Source organism: Larimichthys crocea, chromosome XIX, assembly GCF_000972845.2.
Source record: "Larimichthys crocea isolate SSNF chromosome XIX, L_crocea_2.0, whole genome shotgun sequence".
Lineage (NCBI taxonomy): Eukaryota > Metazoa > Chordata > Actinopteri > Sciaenidae > Larimichthys > Larimichthys crocea.
In genome coordinates, this window is record NC_040029.1 from 2,652,412 (window position 1) to 2,674,846 (window position 22,435).

General features: G+C 45.0%; 1 protein-coding gene across 3 annotated transcripts in view; it reads left to right on the forward strand.

Moving 5' to 3' along the window:
- nbeal1 (neurobeachin-like 1) overlaps positions 1-22,017 on the forward strand; it is a 40,562-nt gene extending 18,545 nt beyond the window's left edge. For 2 of the 3 annotated variants that reach the window (XM_027291540.1, XM_027291541.1), the window contains 44 exons: positions 660-743; positions 1,617-1,715; positions 1,838-2,409; positions 2,569-2,701; positions 2,916-3,035; positions 3,124-3,433; positions 3,516-3,601; positions 3,863-3,952; positions 4,054-4,231; positions 4,327-4,460; positions 5,804-5,963; positions 6,628-6,730; positions 6,823-6,982; positions 7,906-8,064; positions 8,222-8,381; positions 8,885-8,973; positions 9,205-9,807; positions 10,724-10,899; positions 10,987-11,275; positions 11,363-11,671; positions 11,771-11,920; positions 12,036-12,193; positions 12,348-12,472; positions 13,181-13,307; positions 13,399-13,547; positions 13,641-13,774; positions 13,874-13,975; positions 14,598-14,693; positions 14,782-14,906; positions 15,030-15,170; positions 15,312-15,442; positions 15,668-15,777; positions 16,067-16,184; positions 16,419-16,516; positions 16,652-16,768; positions 16,865-16,954; positions 17,039-17,148; positions 17,247-17,419; positions 17,556-17,650; positions 17,807-17,923; positions 18,149-18,310; positions 18,402-18,550; positions 18,633-18,768; positions 19,920-22,017. In XM_027291540.1, coding sequence (XP_027147341.1) covers positions 660-743; positions 1,617-1,715; positions 1,838-2,409; positions 2,569-2,701; positions 2,916-3,035; positions 3,124-3,433; positions 3,516-3,601; positions 3,863-3,952; positions 4,054-4,231; positions 4,327-4,460; positions 5,804-5,963; positions 6,628-6,730; positions 6,823-6,982; positions 7,906-8,064; positions 8,222-8,381; positions 8,885-8,973; positions 9,205-9,807; positions 10,724-10,899; positions 10,987-11,275; positions 11,363-11,671; positions 11,771-11,920; positions 12,036-12,193; positions 12,348-12,472; positions 13,181-13,307; positions 13,399-13,547; positions 13,641-13,774; positions 13,874-13,975; positions 14,598-14,693; positions 14,782-14,906; positions 15,030-15,170; positions 15,312-15,442; positions 15,668-15,777; positions 16,067-16,184; positions 16,419-16,516; positions 16,652-16,768; positions 16,865-16,954; positions 17,039-17,148; positions 17,247-17,419; positions 17,556-17,650; positions 17,807-17,923; positions 18,149-18,310; positions 18,402-18,550; positions 18,633-18,768; positions 19,920-20,009 — 7,017 coding nt within the window. In that variant the 3' untranslated portion in view covers positions 20,010-22,017. Of the gene's footprint in view, positions 1-659; positions 744-1,616; positions 1,716-1,837; positions 2,410-2,568; positions 2,702-2,915; positions 3,036-3,123; positions 3,434-3,515; positions 3,602-3,862; positions 3,953-4,053; positions 4,232-4,326; positions 4,461-5,803; positions 5,964-6,627; positions 6,731-6,822; positions 6,983-7,905; positions 8,065-8,221; positions 8,382-8,884; positions 8,974-9,204; positions 9,808-10,723; positions 10,900-10,986; positions 11,276-11,362; positions 11,672-11,770; positions 11,921-12,035; positions 12,194-12,344; positions 12,473-13,180; positions 13,308-13,398; positions 13,548-13,640; positions 13,775-13,873; positions 13,976-14,597; positions 14,694-14,781; positions 14,907-15,029; positions 15,171-15,311; positions 15,443-15,667; positions 15,778-16,066; positions 16,185-16,418; positions 16,517-16,651; positions 16,769-16,864; positions 16,955-17,038; positions 17,149-17,246; positions 17,420-17,555; positions 17,651-17,806; positions 17,924-18,148; positions 18,311-18,401; positions 18,551-18,632; positions 19,160-19,919 lie in introns of those variants that run through there. The other variant, XM_019255567.2, reaches the window with a different exon arrangement.
- Positions 22,018-22,435: the final 418 nt, after the last annotated feature.

The window sequence follows — 22,435 nt, forward strand, 5'->3', positions numbered from 1 at the left end:
TACAGCTGCATGTTTATCCTAACGGGTCCAAGTGACCCGGAAACATGAGCGGGACAGAGCTGGATGGAGATGTGTTTGTGTTTGTTTCTCATGGTTTGGCTTGTGTTTTATGGGTTGCATGCTTTTTGTGAATGTGAGGAAAAAGAGTGAGGTGTTTGTGGGTGTCTGTGAGTGGAGGTGGGTGTTTGTTTTTTGTTTTGTTTTTTTCGTCTTTCTGCTCCGGTCAGATCATCATGCTATCACAAGGAGCATTTTTGTTTTACCTGGAGCAGGAAGACGATGTTTTTTCTTTATCAGCACTATAACATCTGAAGTACGAGCTTTGATGCCAGCTCCTACTGCAGTGACAAAACAAGGTTCTAACAATCATCGATGATTTTACTCACGTTTCATAAACACATTAATGAGAATTAAATCAAACTTCGAGGCATTGACTTAAGTCTCCTTTTTATTCCTCCAAGTGCGCTGCATGTTGTAATCAGTGATCATCTCAGCATCAAACATTAAATGAATGTGGCTTTAAATTGTCCGCATGCAATAACATTCATCCGGAATAAGAGGAGATTTTTTTTTTGTGACCAATCATCTGTTACAACAAACCGCTAACAGAGCGAGTGATTGTCTGCGGTGAGTGGCTGACCCGTTTGATTTTCCTGCAGGTGTTTCAAGGGCGACTCGACTCCCTCGCTGTAGCAACCATCAAAGCCCTGACAACAGTGATGCACAAATCACCAGCTGCAAAGGTAACAGGAACACACGCATTTCCTGCAGTCCCAGTTTACTTCTGCTGAATTTTAAAGCTCTGCTTTATTATGGATTTATGGTTTAATCTGTCAAGGCTGATAAAATCATACAAGCCATTTTAAGGTGTGTTTGTGTCTGAGGTTCGAAAAGAAAACACAGAAGTAGCATTGAAGAGCATTTTCTGTTGACCTCAGTATGCATCCTTGCACATATAGGCTTATGTTAGCAGGTTATATTTACAGCTTGGAGCGAATCCATTAAAGTGATTAATAAAATTCCTGTAAGCAATGAGGTGCTAAAACTGGGGTAATGTGATCCACTTAAAAGTCGAGTGGTATCAGCAGTATTTTAGACAAACTGCAGATGATTTAGTGCTTTTATTTTTATATATCCATATATGTATGTAATATGCTATACATAGAGCATTAAAATAATCCAGACTGGTTCAAATCAAGCCTTGAATAACTTTCTCCAGGTCTTTGGCAGACACAAATTTAGTTTTAAGCTGATGTAATATAGACTTTGTTTTCACAGTTAAGATTTTATAAAAAAAAATTGAAGGTAACAAGTAACAAGGTAAAAAAAATAAATAAATAAAAAGAAGTGAACTCCTGCACACTGGCTCTGAGCCAGCACATGTTTTCAATCTAGGTCAGGTCAAAATTGGTCACAAATTAAAAGCTGAAGCTACCAAGTTTGACAGAAAGATATCTGCTATGTACTGGAACCTCCATTCCAACATGATTATTGAGTTATTGAGGGAGAGAACTGGTTTGAGAGGTTTACAAAGTAGCTTGTAGTAAGATTTGCATTTGTAGATTTTTGTGGCACATTCATTTTAATTTTTTTATTTTTTTCCACCACCCCTGCAGGAGGTGTTCAAGGAGAGGATTGGGTACAATCACCTGTATGAAGTTCTCACCTCACTTGGCCAGCCATCGCGGCACCTTCTCAAAGAGCTGATGAACATGGTAAGAGAAAGATTGTGTTTGGCGTTTGTTGCTCATGCAGTCGGCCTCATGCATTTTTGGAAGTTGAGTGTTCTGTGTCTTCATCCGCGTTGGTGTTAATGTGTATTTTTCTGTATGTGTAGGCGGTGGAGGGTGAGCACACCTCAGTGGGGCTCCTGGGCATCAGTAACGTGGAGCCTTTGCTGCTACTGGTCCAGTGGCTCCCAGAGCTGGACTCATCGGAGCGTCAGCTTTTTACTGCCGACTGGCTCCGCCGCCTCAGCTGCCTCAACCGCCAGACCCGCGCCACCTGTGTGAACGCCGCTATGGTAATGCGAGCGCTGGCCGCCCTGGAGTGCTACCAACGGCTACACCGAGCTTGCGCCGAGAGCCTGTTGGCGCTGTTAGGCTCACTGGGCTCCCATTCCTTGAGTGCCAGGGAATTGCAGCGACTCCTGGGCCTTCTCAGGCCACCAGAGTCGACTCAGGCACACCCCTATGTAGGTCCTGCCCTGAGAGCCCTCCTGGCCATGGTACGGAAACAGGGCCTGGAGAGTGCCATGCAGTACTTTGACCTGTCACCCAGCATGGCAGGTATTGTAGTCCCAACAGTGCAGCGCTGGCCCGGATCTGCCTTCAGCTTTCTCGCCTGGTTGTCACTAGATCAGGACCAGCTGGGCCAACCCAGCAAGGACAAGAGGAAGCAGCTCTACAGGTGAGAAGAGATACAGAAAGATGTTCATCATAATGTCTGTATAATTACTAGATAGCATACTCACCTTCTAAGTCTTGCAGAGGCAGAGATTATCCCTGCAGACATGGCTGTATGCCAACACTTGTTTAAACAGTTTTTTAAAATATTTATCCCATACAGCTTTTTTACCCCGGGAGGGACGGGGTTTGAGGCCTTCATCAGCTCAGCCGGTGTGCTGGTGGTGGCTGTATGCACGAAGAAAGAGTACGTCACAGTCATGCTGCCCGACTACTGCTTCTGTGACTCTCTCTGGGTGAGTCAGCTTCAAAGGGCAGTGGCATTGAATATAACATACGGAAAAACTCAGCACACAGCACAGTTGGGCTAAATGAATATCCTAACGTCTGCCAACTCTGATAGCACCCTACAATTAGAAGATTAACACCTTTGAACCTAAAGTCTTGAAGACTGATTAAAGAGAGCCACTGTAAGGATTAAAGGGACTGAGTCTGAATTTCTGTTTACAGCACAGCATCGGCGTGGTGCATGTACCAGGAAAAAGGCCCTTTGGACAGAGTCTTGTGTACATTTATGTGGACGGACAGCAGAAGCTATCTGCCCCGCTGAAGTACCCCACCATGACAGAGGTGAGACCTGCACCCATTAGATTAAAGCTGGATTCAGCAGGCCTGTCTTAAATCTCCCCTAACTTAATCTGTCGTCCTCCACCAACAGCCGTTCATCTCCTGCTGCATCGGCTCAGCAGGCCACCGGACCACCACTCCCCCGCCCTCCCAAATCCCAGACCCACCGTTCTCCTCTGCCACAACACCCACCACTCGTTCGTCGCTGGGCGGCATCCTGTCACCTCAGACCTGGGGTGGTCTGCTTGGCGGAAAGTCTGAGTCCGTGACTAAGCTAATCTCTGCAGGGACGCAGGACAGCGAGTGGGGAAGCCCTACGTCGTTGCAGGGCCAGCTGGGGAGCGTCATGGTCTTCCATGAACTCCTGCAGCCTAACCACATAAAAGCCATCTGTAGTGCTGGTAAGAAGGAGGAGAGGAGGAAGAAGAGTATGAATCATAGATCAAGTAAAACTCTGAAACCCTTCATTTCTCTTCTACGCAGGTCCAAACTGCATCTCTCCATTCAAAGCCCAGGAGTCCGAACTTGGTGACCTTTCAACAAAATTGCTGCTGCACTACTCACCCAAGGTGATTGACCTCTGCGGTTTTGACCATTCCTTCTTAAAGCTTTAACATCCGCCACAAATAGTCTGGAGTGCAGTGGATGCGATTCTCTGGGTTGCATCAGTTCATCAGTGATACAAGTTTGTCTTTTTATAGGAATGGGGAATTTATCTTTGCAGAGTGATGTTAAATTAAAGAGTGGAAATTAAGGATTCGATCAGGATGAAATGATATTTTCACGGCAGTCTTGTTATCTAAATGAGGACATGATGCTTTTGTCAACAGGCGTGTAGGAACCCCATCTGTCTCGATCTGTCTCCAAACATGCTGCATGGACGCCTGACTGGGAATAAAGTCGTTAACTGGGATATCAAGGTGAGCTGAACATCGAGCTCAAGCTGTCACGTATTTATTCGTTGCTCAGAGGAATGTTACAACTTGAGCTGAATATATATGTTTGAATATTTGCATGGCAGGATATGATCAACTGTGTGGGCGGCCTGCCAGTGCTCTTGCCTATCCTGGAGCAGTTGTCACTGGTGACCCCTGATCAGCAGGCCAGTGATCCGGCAGCTGGGTCAGATTTCATCACCCCAGATGTGTCCACGCCAGCCGATGGAGATTGGGTCATTCTCCCCTCGAACAGGGCTTCAGGTCTGCTCCGACACAACCTGCAATAATACATTTAATTTTTCTCTTGTTTCTTTTTATTCAAATGTATTTTCTTTTTTTTTCTTTTCTTGCTTCAGAGGCACGCCTGGAGAAGAATCTGGTCGCCACCTTCCTTTTGGTGCTGAAGCATTTCCTGCAGAGACACCCCATCAATCAGGAGAATCTGCTCCACTCGCATGGTGTCGGTACACTGGGAGCCCTGCTGCAGAAGGTCTGTTCAAGTCCAATACCGCACATGATTGATATTACCAGAGTGTCAGGAAGGAATTTCAGGCACTGTGCACTAATGTATTTGGGCATCGCTCAATTTCTGCGAAATCGATCTAATTTATGCTACATTACTCACACAAATCAACACATTTATTCATAAAATATCATGTTTCTATCACTTTCTTCTGTTCAGATATATCAGAGGAGAATAGTTTTTCTGTTTAATAGTTGTTATAAATTGAGTTTTTGTCATGAACCAGTTTGAAAAACAAATCCGGCGTGTTTACTTGAGGACCACAAGAGACAGTTTACAGCAAGAACAGAAATCTCATGCCTCGCTGCAATTTGTGACCTTATTACAATGCAGGTTACCTAATTACCACAGGCCCTCTGATAATACGAATCCTGCATGAGTCACACACTAATTAATTTCAGCTTGGCTTTAATTTTTTTTCGCGGGGGGGTGTAAAGTTTGTTCCTCCATCAGGTGTGTGTTGTTTCTTCCTGTGGTTACAAGGTGATCTAGACGGATGTTTTATAAGCATTTTCTAGAAGTGTGGTAGTGAGCGTTTCACAAAGAGCTCCACAAAAGTCTCCTTTGTTTTTCTGGCTATTCAGACTGGATTAGTTTGGTTCTGTAGAGGACAAATTAAGGATCTCTGCTGACTGACTGCTGGCAGCCTGCAAAAACACCACTTACAGCTTTTATTACGTTGCTCATACTTTATGAGACTCACATGGTGTGAGAATTATGAATACTGCTGGATATCCTCAGTCACATGAATTCACCTCAGATGGCTTTTGTCCTGGTCTGTAGGTCGCTCTCTGTGTTTGTTCTGTGCGTCTGTGTTTGTCTTTTCCTTTGTGTCTGTCTGACTCCCTTGATTGCTCATTCTGTTTTTTCCTCAGCTCTCTTACTCCCCCCTTTCCTCTTCTATCTTTTGTCTGGTGCTAATGTCTCGGTATTTGTTTGTTTATCAGGGGTGGTGAGGGAAATACCTCTAGTCAGCATTCATATCATGGGAAAATAAAAGCCTCCACAGAGAGACCCAGATAAAAGAAAATGTCTTAGATGTGGTAACAGTTGCTCGAGGCAGAGTAACCACACCCTGTATATGATAGAAATGCAAATAAACCATGAATTTGTTCCCCCATTCCAACATGTCTCTTATCTGTGTCGTAGAGGTGAGTTATGGACATTGTTTTATCATGATTTATGGAAGTATACATAATAACCACATGTTTACATTGTTTCTGATCTATTTGCATGTCTGCCAGTAAATGTGCATATAATTGAACTAATAGCAGCGAAATACAATCTTTTGTTTGTGTGTGTGTGTTCAGCTGCCAGCAGGTCACGTGGACGTCAGCGTGCTCGTTGCTATGCAGCTTCTGATAGAGCAGGTGACATATGAGAAGAACCAGGCCCTGCTGCAGCAGCTCCACACACATCTACTGTTCAACTTCAACATCTGGAACAAAGGAGACTTCCCCCTACGCATAGGTTAGATCTCTATAGATGTGTAGTGTGAGTGAGTGCGTGAGATTAAATGTAAACATGAGATCATGTAAAACAGGCAGTTGAGTTATTAAAAAGGGGTTCATGTACACGAAGCAACCAACAGCTTGAGGAGAATAATGTAAAATAAAGTGGGAATGTGAGATTTTCACAGAAAACCTGCTGGTTGCCTGGCAACAACAAGACTTCAGGAAGTAAAGTAATAGTCCAGCACATATTCTCTTGTAAAATCAAACAACAAGATACAACATGTTAATAAATGAGCCTTAGCTTCTTTTCTTTTCTTTTTTTGGACAGGGCCAGACTGGCAGATTCATATTTAGCAGGCAGATCTAAGAGTGGTATCAATCCTCTCATCTCACTCTTGGCGAGAAAACAATTGAGTGCGTTTCCCAAAATGTCGAACTATTCCTTTAACACATGCGGTATGCAAATGAGTTCCTGTGAACAGAAAGTGGAAAGTTCGAATGGAGGTTAAATGTTAGTGAAGGAATGCAGATTAAAATATATCCCGACATTAGTTTATCGCTTATTGTTATTGTCACAAATCCCCTGCATTTTATATATGTGTATTTGTGTGTGTGTGTTTGTCCCTGATTTAAACTGTTACCAGTTCTAAGTTGTGTTTGTTCATTTCTGTCCCATGAAGGTCATATTCAGTACATGTCCACCGTCATCAAAGATAACAGGAAGCAGTTCCGAAAAAAATACGGAGTTCAGTTCCTTCTGGACACCATACGGCTTTATTACGGGTGAGACCCCATTTCCCAAAGTTCATATCCATATGTCCAAAAAAGTCATTTTTTCCCCCCAAATCATCATTGTCACTTGCTCTGTGCTTTAGGAAGAACAGCAATAAAGAGAGCGACCTGAGTGAGGACGACATCCGTACCATCCGGGCGTCTCTCTGCGGCCTCATAAAATACTACATCAGCAAGGGCATGTCGCAGGAGGAGATGCACAGCATTCTAGGATACATCGCTGCCATTGGAGACGAGGACCAGGTGAGGGGATTGAGCTAGATATTATATGCTCTCAAAGTGCATCTCAACAGTAGAAAGTTACCAAATCTTTAAAAATCATGAATATGAATCATCCTTTTCTACCCCTGTTTATTATGTTTGAGCAAGAACAGAATACCCCCAAGTTATTATTAGTGCATACTTTCCGGATGACCCATATCTCGTGAAACAGGTTAATGCCAGCCTCTTTCCATCTGAGGATTTCATTGTAAAATAAGATGACCTTTCACTACAGGATTTTCTGTTTCCCTCTGAGACTCACTGCAGCGATGCCTGTACAGGAAGCTATCAGTTTGTTTCCCGCCTGGCAGCTGTTTTTTCCAGCCTCCATCTCTGACTCTCTCTGTGCATTATTTTTAAACATTTTCCTCTCTGTAAGCAATATCCGTCAGTGACTGTTGGCTGAGACAAACCACTTTATTCCTTGACTGTTTTCCTCCAAGCTCCGATGAAGTTTTCACCTGTTTTGTTAAAACCACCTCCTCCTCTTGTCACACCGCCCCAGCACCTTTTTTTTGTTTTTTTTTTACAGCCGTCTTGTTTTTCATTTTGCCTGTCACTTTGCATATCTTTTTACAACGCAGCACTGTATGTGGAAGCTTACATCACACTCTATGAACATATGGTCAATATAATCTCATGATCCTCCTCCACTGCTCGGCAACTCTGATAATATTTATCCATTCATTAAGACAGACTGAGTCTTTAAATGCCACACTTAATGAATTTTGCTGAAGCTATGAAAAATCAATCTCGCAATAATTAGTTTTACACAGTGATACAATTGTCTTCCTATATGACATGCCTGATAAACTGTTCTGATGTGTTTGTGTTTCCTTCTCACAACAATGTAAGACTATTTTAATTCAAGCAACCATGTGGTGTGGTGTGTGTGTGTGTTTCAGTTGTGCGGGCTGCTGGAATTGTTACTCAGCCTTCTTCAGAGCAGTCCGGCCAGAGACCAGCTCTTCCTGCTCCTCTTTGAACCCGGAGCAGCCGACTCCTGTTACGCTCTCCTGCTCAATAACAAGCACTCCGATCGACTCCGAGAGCTTGTTTTTAAGGTGGGTTACAGCCAACTACACTTGGAACATTCTGATTTGAGTAACTTGAACTCCAGAAAAGTTCAGGGAAGTTAAATAAACTCTCTTCGGTATCCGGTATGATCAGCTATCATATATACAGTCATTAAAAATGAAATCTATCTTCATCTCTTCACAGTTATTCGAGCGTATGTTGCGCTGCGACCGCGTCTACGAGAAGAATAAGCAGCGTTTGCGGTTGAGGGAGGCAGGCTACGCCGGCCTGTCACTGCTCTTCTCTGAACTTCACATCACTCCCACCCTGATCCGCTGTCTCCTCAACCAGGTCCTCCACACAGGTACTGAAGTGTCACTGGTCAGCCTGGCTTTTTGCCAGTTAGCTCTCCTGCTACTACAGATCTATAAAGCTTGAAGCTTTTAGTCAATTGGTCAGTGAACAGGGGTGATTTTTCTTTTTTATATCCTACCACCTCGTTCTCCAGTGCACATTAAGGCAAATACCATTACGTGTCGTCGCTTGAATTAATGAAATCAATTTCATGAGTCCTCACGGAGCGATCAGCCAGTACTCATTATCTGTCTTCTTTGAACAGAGGAGCAGTGTGGATTTAACGTCATTCCACTCCTGTACACATTACAACACAAGGCTGAATTCACAGTCAGTCTTTATATATTTGTGTAACGCCAAATCATAACATGACTTTGTAGAGAATCTAATGACTAATAAATACAGATCATTAGAGCTCAGGCAGTGGACAGAAATGCTCCACATGCATCATCACAATCCCATTTACAGTTGAACAAATGTAAAATTGTGTGTTTGTGTATCTAAAATCTACAGATAACGTTGTGAACTACAAGGACCTGATGTCCCTCGTCCAGCTCACTCACCGGGCCGGACCCAGTGTACGCCTCATTGTCTGCAAGAGGGTGAGTAAACACCTGCACCTTCAGGCCATAGAGATACTGCGTTTGAAACCAGCAGTGATCAAAGATCACTCGGAGAGCAACAGCTGGAGGAAAAAAAACAAATTGTTCCATTCGCACTTGAAGTTGAGCTGTGATTGTTTTTCTTTTTCATCTTTTACCTCTTGAGGCTACATCACTAAGTTTTCCTGCAGGAATAATTAAACATTAATCTTCTTCCTCGTCTGTCTTCAGGTGTACCAGCTGCTACAATCACAACAGGATGCTGCCGTACAGATCTCAAGGCAGCAGTGTTGGCAGGACACTCTGATGCGGCTGTACCTGCGGGGGGAAGGGTCCTTGCCGCTGCGTGGCACAGACACCATCAGCACCTGCAGCCTGGACCTGAGCCGGCCCAGCGGCAGCAGCACCCGTCTGGAGCTGCCACTGGAGAGGAGGGCAAGGACGGGCAGCGCCAGCCGCCTGGACCGGCTGGATGACGACCGGCTCAGCATAGGTGACTCTCGCTCCGTGGACAGCCTGGAGAACGGCGACGTCATCTCGCTGCTGGACACACCATCATCCTCTGCCTCCACCGAGCCGCAGCTACACGTCAAGCCCTGGGTGGTGGGAAAGTCAGGGGGCTTGACGCTGGATCTGTCCCATCTGCAGGCCTATGAGGCCGGGGAGAGTGGCAGCCAGACGCCTGGCAGCATGCCCAGCACACCGTCACCACTGGAGACCTCTAAGCCTTTCCCAGGGGGCTCCGGGGATCGAGATGCAACTTCCTCCCTGACTGAAGACAGCTTTCTCTTCAGTGATAACATCTCACTGGGGGAGTCCTTCAACAACACAGAGGTGAGATGGAAGATGATATGACATACTGAGAAAGCTTTACATTGTTTACAGCAGTAGTTTATTAAAGGACCAGGTCTGTATTTCTGGTCATCAGATCCCATGAAAAGACCAAAAGCCTGTCTCTCAATACTTTCTCAACCTCCCATTGGTTTCAACTGAAGACATAAATCATAAAAATATAAAGTGTCCTTTTCAAACTCATTAAATAATAAAGATTCCTCAAACAAGAGTAAATATTACATTTGTTGGGGACTATTTTCAGCTGCATTTGGTGCCTTACTGAGTATTTATGTCAGTGGGAGATAGAAAAGTGTCTCGCAAAGCCCCTTGATAAGAAACCGTGCCTCCAATTTCATATAACCATCTATATTCCATCGTTACCTTAATGTCATTTAACAGCGAGCGCTTCCGACTCAGTGGGTGAAATGTCGCCACCGCATCGGGGAGCCCATCGCTGACTTTAATCTAGTGGCCTTCTCATCGACATTTCAGTGACTCACTGGAGGGCAGAGGTGGAAGAGAGACAACCTGTCTCCTCACACAGCAGGAGTCTGCCAGTTATGGAACTAGATATGTCATTTGTGTCACGTACGAGTCAGGGAATGTGTCTGATGGGCCTGGCAGTACAAATTTAGCCAGTATGAATGGATCTACATTAAAGACAGAGCGGTAAATATGAAGAGACACTGAAACTTGGGCTATTCTAAAGCTTTGAGTGGTATTAGTAACAGTATCTGGACATGCAGCAGATTGTCCTAATCATTGGTGACATTATATTTGTCAGCTCCTGATAAATGTCCTTGTTTTTGCTTTGCTGTATCCTGTTACTTAGTGCTGCAGTTGTACACCAGAGGGATCAATTAAATTTCAACCAATCTAATCTCCTCTGTCTCTTTGGTGTTGTGTCGCCCCCTAGCGAGCAGAGGAGGAGCTGTCCAGCATGCTGCTGGAGATTGTGCTGTGTGTGATGTGGCGTGGCGTGGAGGGTTCAGATGACTCAGCGTGGTTGGAGCGCGGCCAGGTCTTCTCAGCTCTGACCAAACTGGGAACCGCCAACGAGCTGCTACTTCCTGTCGACCAAATCAAACTGAGGTCAGTCCTCCATTTCACTGTGGACAGGACTGGATGTCGAAGGAGATTAAAACATGCTAACGGCATTTCTCTCTTTCTCCTTTTAAGTCTTATGGAGCGTATGTTGGAGTGGGCGGTGAGTGATAACCGCGAGGCATCAGCCGCCACGTTGCCGCAGCACACGGAGAACGCAGTGCGGCTGCTTCACATGGTACAAGACTTCCTGCAGGCGGAGGGTCTGGTTAATCCAGCCCTATGGACGGAGAAGGTGCTGGAAGAGACTGTGACGCTGATGGACAGCCTCATGGTCTGGTACTCGTCTGGCACCCAGTGGTTCCAGCTGTCCCAAGTTGGACTGAGACTGCTGCTGGGCTTCATGGCTCAGGAGGATCCTGAAGTGAGCTTTTTTTTCTCATTTTCTACCATTTCTGGCTTGTTTTTCTTGTCCCCATGTGTCCACAATAAGAAATGACTTCTGTCCTAGGTGTGTGCCATGGCCACCGCCAAGCTCAATGGCATCCTGCAGACCAAGGAGGTGTCCAGCCAGGATGAGGCCTGCTACCTGCTCGGCAAGGTGGAGGGCATCCTGCGGCGCTCCGTCCAGGAGCAAACGGAGGAGACGTACTCCTTCCTGGTTCCCCTGCTGCGAACGCTGCTCTCCAAAGTCCACCGCCTCCTCTACATGGAGCTGCACCTCCCCCAGCTCCCCGACACCAACGGAAGCCCGTCCTTCTTTGAGGACTTCCAGCTCTACTGCAACTCACCTGAGTGGCGCGTCTACCTCGACAAATATGTATGAGAGAGAGAGTCAGTTGTTGTTTTAAATGATATTAGATACAAATTTATTGGAAAATGTCATGGAAATGTTCTCTCTTAATTTGTTTGTCTTCAGATTATCCCGTACATGAAGCAGTATGAAATCGAAACATTCAGCCAGGGCCATGAGACAATGGCTCTCTATTGGAAGGAGTGCTACGAGGCTTTCATGGTCAGCCTGCACAAGAGAGAGAGGGAGAGGGGTGAGAGCAAGATCCGCTTCCAGGTTAGTTGGATTCATAATAATTGAAGCCTCTGTTCCTTCATTTCTGTCTCTATCTAATGTCGCTTTGGTCCAAAGCTCGTCTCTAATGAACTCCTCCTCTTCGCTTTCCTCTAAGGAGCAATTTGTGGAGCCTTTCTCTCGCAGAGGCCGCCAGGAGAACCTCCGCTACAACAGCATGCTGAAGCAGCAGCACAGCCAGAACAGTGCCTCCCTCAGGCAGTGGAAGGCAGCACGCCGGGGTCTGGTGTGTGAGAGAGGGCCGTGGGCTGACAGGTACTGACATCAACTTCTCTCCTCTGTTTCTACCGTCGTAATACAAGTTTATACTTCCGAAGATCGAACAGAAAACAATTGCAAATAAATACTTACATACATAGATAATGGATGGTTTGGGAGTTTTACAAGTCTATGTATCTATTTCTAGCAGGCAGCAGGATGAGATGCACTGGAGGGTGTCCAGTGCTGAGAACTTCTCCCGCATGAGGCTGAAGCTGGTCCGTAATTACAACTTCGACCTGCACAGAGAGGCCAGTGCTCTGAGAGACAACCTGGGTAAGACAGCATTGCCTCTCTGGGTTATTTTTAGTGTTGGTTTACGCAGCTTGTCACAATTTCATTATGTCTCTTGAATATCTGGACTGAATTTAATCCTCCTGTGGCTGAAAGCTGCACATCTGTGTCTCCATTTGGCAGCAAAGAGTACCTGCTCCAGCAGACTTACTCAGTGAGTGGATGTGACGATGAGGCATAAGTGTGTGTACAGTATGCCATAAGCACACTCATCCAGCCTGTCCTTGATAAACAGATTAAAACGGACTGACCTTGAAAATCCTCTTTAAGCCGATCTTATGTCCGACCCTCCCTTCTTCTTTATTTATCCACTCTGCTTGGTATTTTCCTTATTAAGTCATGTGTAAGGGTGTTGCAGAATCAGGAATTCAGCAGTTTTTTTTTTCAAAAATAGTGATTAGTGTTTTTCAAATGTATCAGTACTCGTATAGTAACTAATCTGTCTAGTCTTTCATCTTTGGTCTTTGTGAGTGAGTTTAAACTGTAGATCTTCTGTTACTGAAACAAAAGTCTGGTGTTATGTTCCTGGCAAGTATGTTATTTTGGGAGGTGTTCTTGCAGTTTGTCAAAAGTTGACAAGCGTGCTAAGAAGTTGATTTCCAGCACTGTCATGTGTTATTATCCACCGAATCATTTCTGGATGCCTCCTCTCTGTTTTAAATCATCTCCCGTCTCTCTTGCTTTGCTCAGGCGTCCATCAGCAGCGTGTAAATCCAGAGTCTCTGCTGCTGGAGGCTGTGAAGCAGGTCAAAGTCAGCGACCTGGAAGATGACATCCTGGAACTGCCAGAGGACGACCCCGCTGCTGCCAACAACCAGTCAGTCGCCCAATACAACAACCACAGATCGACCACGTTCCCAGAATAGATATTAACAATTAAAGCTCCATTCTTTGTCGCTGTCCTCCAGAGTTGAAGCAGAGGAGGCGGGCCAGAAGGAGAAGATGGTGCTGTGGGAGGACTGTGAGCTGGTGACTATCGTGGACGTGGTGCCCGGCCGCCTGGAGCTCACCACCCAACACATCTACTTCTACGACAGCAGCCAGGAGAAAGAGGAAGGTAAGTAGGCGATGAGACCGGTGGATGAGAAGAAGGTGATAAAAATAACACTGAACGTGCTTCACTCATTAACGGTCTGCTTGTTTCCTGAAGGAGTGGGCCACGACTTCAAATGGCCTCTGTCTCAGATCCGAGAGGTTCACCTGCGTCGTTATAACCTGCGTCGCTCCGCTCTGGAGATCTTCCTCATCGACCAGACCAATTATTTCCTCAACTTCAAGAAAGAGGTGATGAGTCACAGATGTAACTTATATTTTATCCCATTTGTAAATACTTTATATTATCATCTAATAGTCATAATATCTATTATATTTTCTTCCTAACAGGCGAGGAACAAGGTCTATAGCCGCATGTTGCTGCTGCGCTCGCTCAGCCTTTATGGAACCCGCTCACCACAGGAGCTCCTCAAAGCCTCTGGACTCACACAGGTCAGGAAACAAAGAAGCAGACCTCTCATTAACTATTACACACACGGCTTTGTTGCGTGGGAGCTGGTTTATTAAATGACCTATGGTCTGTCTGTCAATTACCAACCTTGCGTTATTTCTCAGTAATGCAAACAATGTTATCTGCTTTTGAAGTATTTAAGAGTTTTTGATGAACTTCTGTCTCTCATTTAATCCCGTGTTGTGCTCTTATTCCCTAAAAAATATGTTTTGTTTGAAGTTTTGACATTCTGTCAGAGTTGCAATAAAGACATATTTCCTTTCAGTTACTTTAAATTTAATGTGGTTGCACAGATGGCATCTATCATGAGGAGATCTATAAAGGAGATTCTAGTTTATTTGTTTATGAATTAAAAGAATCATTCTTCTGAATTAGATCAATATGTACACCCGCTAAACCTGATCCTGATGCCAGCTGCTTTTCTAGAAGAAAGTTTATCTCTGCAAATAGAATATTAAATGTTCTGAGGTTGTTTTTTTTTTATTTGATGTCTGGCTAGAAACTAATCAAATACAGGCTTAATAGGACACTATACACACTTATTGTCAGTAGTTTAGATTTAACCCTTTCCTTTCTTCGTTTCTTTCTCCTGCTTTTGCATAGAAATGGGTCAACAGGGAGATCTCCAACTTTGACTACTTGATGCAACTGAACACGATCGCAGGAAGAACGTACAACAACCTGGCTCAGTACCCAGTGGTACGTTCTTCACTTCAACAAGAACATTGCTGTACAACTGTGGTGAATGTTGGTGTTTGAACTAATTTATATGTTTGTGTGTTACCAGTTTCCCTGGATTCTAGCAGACTACACTTCAGAGGAGCTGGATCTGTCTGATCCTCGAGTGTTCAGGGATCTGTCAAAGCCGGTGGCAGTTCTTAACGAACGCAACGCAAAGGCTGTTAGAGAGAAGTATGTTTCATTTGTCCACAATTCACTTAGTCTTATCACTGGTTAAAGAAACACTATAAATGATGACAGATATGGAAATGTGTCAGCAACTAGAGGAGTTACCTTTCTAAATGCGTCCATCAGGTATGAAAGTTTCGAGGACCCGACAGGCACCATAGACAGGTTCCATTATGGCACCCACTACTCAAACGCCGCCGGAGTGATGCATTACCTGATCAGAGTGGAGCCCTTCACCTCCCTGCACATCCAGCTGCAGAGCGGACGGTAAGGAGGCCTTTGAATTACAGCCACTTTCCTCTTTGATGTCCTCAGCGTTTATAGTTTGGACATTTATGTGCCGGCACACGGCTGCTGTTTGTTGTCTTTATTATCGGTGTTCATCCATTCCGTCCTGCCTCGGCTCAGGTTTGACTGCGCCGACCGCCAGTTCCACTCCATCCCTGCCACCTGGCAGACCCTCATGGACAACCCCAATGATGTCAAAGAGCTCATCCCAGAGTTCTTCTACTTCCCAGAATTCCTTGAGAATCAAAATGGTGAGGTTTGAGGACTGACTATCCTTTTCGAATGCTTTCAAACATACAAAACAGTTGACTTCTACCACTAAGTTTGTGATTCGGATTGGGGGCTAAAGATCTGATGCAGCATGTTTGAATACATTTTGTCTTTTGAATTCACTCTCTGGTCCCTCTCTTCTTTTTTTCTCTGTACCCGGCTTCTCTCTTCCTGTTCCCCTGTCCTTTGTTGTTGCTGTCTACCAGGCTTTGATCTGGGTCGCCTGCAGATCTCCAAAGAAAGGGTAAATGATGTTGTCCTGCCCAAATGGGCCAAGTCCCCCGAGGACTTCATCTACAAGCACCGCAAAGCCCTGGTGAGAAGCACGTTTAGTACTACTCTGTAGTATTATTTGAACTGATGTTAAGGTTTTAATCACCACAGCTATTCAATATTCATGAGTTTTGAGCAGTAAAATTACATGTAATATTATACTATCTACACTGTTTTTTACATTGGAATGAACCTGTGAACCGAAATATAATATATACACTTTGATGTATGTATGTACACATGTAGGTGTAGTTTAGTGCTACATGTCTGTGTATTATTCCCTGTGTTTGTATTTTTCACTGACCACAGTGTGTGTGTGTTTTTTCTGACAGGAGTCTGAGTACGTCTCAGCTCACCTCCATGAGTGGATCGATCTGATCTTTGGTTACAAGCAGAGGGGCCCTGCAGCGGTGGAGGCCCTCAACGTCTTCTACTACTGCACATATGAGGGTAAAACATCCAGGCAGTTGCAGTACTTTGTGTATGAGCTTGGTTACAAAAGCATGTAAATATGGATCAATCGCTTCTATTCAAACCATTCAGACAACCCACAAACTGGGACTTATTCAGGATTTTATCATCAGACATTTCCTAAACAGTATTGTAATAACAATGAAAACAGACTTCCTTAGATGTTAATTCCCAAATGGGAAGGTTGATTGATTGATTGGTTTGGTGTTGCAGGGGCTGTGGATCTGGATGCCATCACTGATGAAAAGGAACGCAAGGCCCTGGAAGGCATGATCAGCAACTTTGGCCAGACACCGTGCCAGTTACTCAAGGTGCAGACTTCATTTAGCTTAAAAAGAAATTAAAAGAAAGACTGAAACCAATCAGGTAATGAAGTTCTGTATCTGTGCTGATGGATCACATTTAGACTTGTGTATGTGTGTGTGTGTGTGTGTGTGTGACTGCAGGAGCCCCATCCAGTGCGTCTGTCTCAGGAGGAGGTGGAGAAGAGGAAGGCTCAGCTAGACTCATGTCCTCTCAGCATGTTCGAACACCTCAGCGACCTCAAGTCCTTCTTTGTCGAGGTTTGCCGTCTCTACTGCTCAGTGACTTTTTGATAATCCTGAAAATATCCCTCTATAATAACTTAGCTATCAATTCTCTCCTCTGTGTTGTTGCAGGGCATCAGTGACAGTGTGCCGCTGGTTAAAGCTGTGGTGCCAAAGAATCAGTCCCATTCCTTCATCACTCAGGGGAGCCCTGACACCATGGTGAGCCTCAGTGCTCATACAAATAATCATATATTATAAACAAAACAAATGATTGATCGTGGTGTTCATGGTGTTTGCCTTCAGGTGGCGGTTAGTCGGAACTGTCTTGTTGGGACCCATGGGTGGCTGCCTTACAACAAGAACATCTCCAACTACTTCACTTTCATTAAAGACCCCACAGTGTCCAACACCAAGTGAGAACACCCACAGCACACATGCCACTACAGACAGCTACAGCACAGTATAATTGTGGGCTCAACTCATTCCTCTCTGCAATTTCCTCTTCACATAGGACTCAGCGTTTCCTGTCCGGACCCTTCGCCCCCGGTGTGGAAGTCACTGCTGGACTGTTTGTGGTCTCCCACGACGGCAAGCTGCTCTTCAGCGGCGGCCACTGGGACAACAGCCTCCGGGTCACCTCCCTGGTTAAGGGCAAGACAGTGGGACAGCACATCCGACACATGGGTAAGCACACACCCAGTTTCTAGACTGAAAGGCAGCAACCTGTGTATGTTCAAACGTTTGATAAATACACAGTTTAACTTTATACTGTACGTGTGTGTCCTGTAATAATCAGTGGTTTTGTTCTCCTTTCCTTCAGACATTGTGACCTGCCTGTCAACAGACCACTGCGGCATCCACCTGATCTCAGGCTCCAGAGACACGACCTGCATGGTGTGGCAGGTCCTGCAGCAGGTTAGGACAGCCAGGACAAATATTGATCTGCACCATAGAGTGATGGATTTAACTTCATAAAACATGAAGACACAGAGAAAAGATGTTGTTATTTGGCACTGTCCCCCTTCAATCACACACATTCTCTTCAGTCCGTTTGTTTGCTCTGTTGTGCAGGGTGGAGCTCCTGTGGGTCTCTATCCCAAACCAGTTCAGGTGTTGTATGGACACACGGACGAGGTGGTCAGTGTCAGTATCAGCACAGAGCTCGACATGGCTGTGTCCGGATCACGGGTAAGAGAGAGTGAAAGAATGATTGCGGCATGCTGGATATCCAATTATATGTGATTTTGAAAAAGTACTCAATCACATGCTGAGTTAATGAGCTGTGAAGTTGGGTTTAGACTGAAAATCGGTGGCCTGGATTCAGGGTCTTTAAAGGGAGATTTGTCTGGTTTTAATACTTTTGATTTGAACTTTTACAGCTGACTGTTTTTCTGGCGTGCTTCTGTTTTCCAGGATGGGACAGTGATCATCCACACGGTGCGTCGAGGTCAGTATATGCGCTGCTTACGACCGCCGTGCGACAGCTCCCTGCCACTCTCTATCCTCCACCTGGCCGTGTCCTGGGAGGGTCACCTGCTGGTCCACACCTGCGTTGAGGGCAAAGCAACACTAAAGGTGCAGGCACATGAAAAGAGGAATCTGAGAAAATGTGGAACTAGATTCAGATTTGTTAATGGGTTTTTTTTTTCTCTCTCTCTCTTCTCAGGATAAAAACGCTCTACATCTTTACTCTGTAAATGGGAAGCACCTCTGCAGCGAGCCCCTGAAGGAGCAGATGACTGATATGTGTGTTTCAGGAGAGTATGTAGTCATTGGCAGCGAGCAGGGTTACCTGTCCATCCGTGACCTGTACAGGTAAACTCCCATTTATCTTCCAACTTATTATCAAATGGAGTATAATTTAGATGTAACAGACTAAGTTGTTTCCCCTCTGCAGTTTGTCTCTGTGCTCGGAGCCCATGGACATGCGGGTGCCGGTGCGCTGCGTCTCGGTCACCAAGGAGCAGAGTCACGTCCTGGTGGGCCTGGAGGACGGCAAGCTGATCATCGTGGGCGTGGGCAAGCCGGCGGAGGTAAAGAACTCGCTGAGGAACTACATCGCTCAGAGTCTGGAGGGATCGCCGCTCATGGCCTCCCCCCTGCTGGCCCCGCTTCGAGCTCGCTCGCCAACCCGCCTGCTGCACCAGCGCGACCAACTGGTGTTCAGCCCCAAATCCAGCTCCCACAAACCCTAGTATCTCCGAGTCCCTCCCTCCCTTTTCATCCATTGCTGTAAAACTCTCACACAAACACATACACACACACACACACAGACAGATACACCTGCAATGCAGTGCCCTCAAATATCTTTTTAACACACAGTCACCTCTCTTTCTCAGGGATGGTTGTCGCCCACATTCACTCATTTGGCTTCATTCCTCCCAAGCCAACAAAGACAAACACACACACACACACACACACACACATATACACATATACACACACACGCATATACACACACACACACACACACACACACACACCTCCATCTGAGCCACACAGATTAAACACATTCCTTCAGCACACAGCTGAGCAGAAACAGTGGCCACAACTGTGACATGAAAACGACTCGTTGTGCTTACCTCATTCTGTTTTTTTCCTAAATATTACACTTGTGCAATATTTGACTTGATTTGGCCAACGACCTGGGATAGACTCCATCCCCTGCTGTTTACCTAAAGTGTCATTATGTTACGTGTTTGAGTGTACTCTACGACTATAACAAATATGCTGTGAAACTAATTAACGCTTCTGCAAACTCAAGCCATATTAACAGTGTAGCTACAATCTAATAGTGCAATCTAATAATCTTACGCCAAGATAGACTTTTAATGTTTTGATAATGTAGTATGTAGTGTGTAGTGTAGATGTCGGAGGTTGATCCAGGCAGTTCCCCTCTGAGTAGTTTGATCATTGCACGTTTTTTTTTTTCATCTTTTCTGTTCAGACTGACTCACTGACGTGAATCAAGCTTTGATTTATTCGTTAATGCCTCACAAGCTTCACAAATCAATCAAGCTCCAATGAACTAATCAATCACTCATGAATCATATCCCTCCTCCTTTTTTTCCTCCCCGTTTCCTTTGACTTCACGCTTTTCTTTCCCCACTCCCTCCTCCTCCTCCTCCTCCTCCTCCTCCTCCTCCTCCTCCTCCTCCTCCTCCTCTTCCTCCACTCTTCTCAGATGCGTTCGGGCCAGATCACACGGAAGCTGTGGGGCTCCAGCAAGAGACTGACCCAGATCTCCTCGGGGGAGACGGTGTACAACATCTAGTGCGACCACAACTGACTCATCCCAGAACCCCCACCCCCCCGCCAGAGCCCACAACCCTCCCCCTCCACGCACATCAACCCACATTCCTGTCACACAGCTCGCCTCCATACCTGTCAGTCACCTTCATTTCTCCTCAGCACCTTGCCACAGTCTAATGGGTGGCTGTTTTGGTGGTGCTAAAAACATTGTCTTCTTGTCCATCTGTCTGTTATGTTTTGTGTGTGTGTGTGTGTGTGTGTGTGTGTGTGTGTGTGTGTTCTGCTTTGGATTGACCGTACGGCGCTGGCGCCAGATCAGATCCAAAAGTGGCGCCAGCCTCAGCACCGCCCCACACCCCTCCCAAACATCACGGCGCCTCAGCCACTCATCGACATTTTTACATGATGCTACACGGTTACGCTAACGTTCACAGAGGCACTGTGTATTCTCCGACCTGCTAAGCTTCACTTTGACAGGATCAGTCAGCTCTCTTGTGTGAGTGTGTGTGTGTGTGTGTGTGTGAGTGTGTATATGCAGCATATTACCATGCTGCATCTCAAAAATATAGTTTAAAGTGGCCTTTTTGTCCCCCCTTAGTTTGCCTTCGGTGCAGACAGGCGGGCCTGTGCTCTGTAGGCCGAGACTTTTCATGGTTGCCTCAAAGCTGCCACACAGCAGCCTTATGCAGTAAGACGGCTCCATCACTCACAAGACCAAACTCTCTGCCTTTCCTGTGTGTTTTATATATGTGTGTGTGTGTGTTTTTCATTTGTTTTTTAGTTTTGTTGTCTTTATTTTTTTTTCTTTCATGTTTTGTTTTATTGACAGATTTATGCATGTGCATTGGCATCAATTTGTATGCATGGCGTTTTTTTGGGTCCATTTTGAGATTAGGTAGCAGACACAGTTTTCTTAATGCTTGGATCTAGCTGACTTGTTTTGTTTTAGAAACGTCGTACACACAACAGAAGATCATCTGTAGTGTCTGTCGGTAATGTTGATATCATTGAAGATGTAGTTTTGTAAAAACAACAAATTCTCACTACAGACAAAAACACTACAGTCTGAAGGCAAGAGGCTTCCGCGTGAAGATTTATTACTGCAGTACAGAGAAAAACGACTTTGAAGTCACACACCGCTCTCCGTGCTTCATTGAATGTTTTAAGTTACTTGAATCCGTGTTTATTTATAAGTAAACGTAGCCGTTTTTTAAATCACATTTTGTTTGTTGATTACAGACACAATTATGGCATATTTTAAACTGTTCTGACTGTTCGGACACCTGTAAACGAAGGAGACCGAAGAAATCCTCAAGGGCTTTATGAGATGTCAGTGTTAACAGCAATACAGCTCCTTCGTCAGATGGCTGTCGATGCTTTCTTCCTGTTTTTCTGTCAGCCAGTCTATCTCCAGTCTTCCTATAGCTTAACTGGGACAGTAAATGCACCCCAACATCCCCTCAACTGCCTTTAGCTCTCATCATTGCCTCAGTCTATCATCTTTTGTTGTTCTTCTACATCTCATTCTTATTCCTGCTCATTGTGAAGTGACTGATTTCAGAGGAGTTTTCCTTTTACGGGGCATCGAGAAGGTTGACCTGCCTTGTTGTTCGCGTGCGTGAATGTGATTTCTGTAATCTTAGAATCACAAAAAAAAAAAAAAAAGCCACAGTACGAAGCTCCTGTGGATGAGACGTGATGTGTGATCTATATTTTTGCACCATACCTGTGTGTGTATGTGTGTGTGTGTGTGTGTGTGAGAGAGAGATTGTGTGAGAACATGCTAATGATGCATGTTTATTTTTTTATAGCCAAATTCTTGATTTCTTCGTAACTGTTTTCTCTGATTCTGTAAACCATGGCAGCCCTCGACTGTTTTGACTCAGTCATGGGTTTGTCATTGGGCACAGTGTCGCTCTAGTGGTTCCCTTTTTTTGTATTTAGTTTTTTATTTAAATGTCACAGCAAGGTGGAGTGCAAAGACCAATCTGTGTCCTCCTTCAAGAGATTTCTGTGAAAGATGCATAAAATGTTTGTCAATGCAGTTTTTTCCTTTCATTCATCCACATTTGTCATTCAGACAAAAGACCACTGTTTGAGTTGTTCCACGACTGCAACAAACGGAGTGCCTTTATCCCAGCGTGGTGTTAACATAGAGCTAGGTTTCTCTCATCACCTAAGATCTTCCCCGACTTGACCGTAAATCAAATAAACGCAGCATTCCAGAAGTTAAACCTCCACAGGTTCAACAGGAACCAAGAATATACTGTAGGACTTCAAGAGCAAAATCAAAACGTACTATTTTGTGTCTTAGCAACATTCTCTGTGACTGTCACCAAATGGATGTGTGTATATCTGTGATTATTTATGAATACAGTATATAATGTACAGCATGATTTTTATTTCAGCGTATTTGAAATGTACTTTTGCACTTTCCAGGTACTAAAT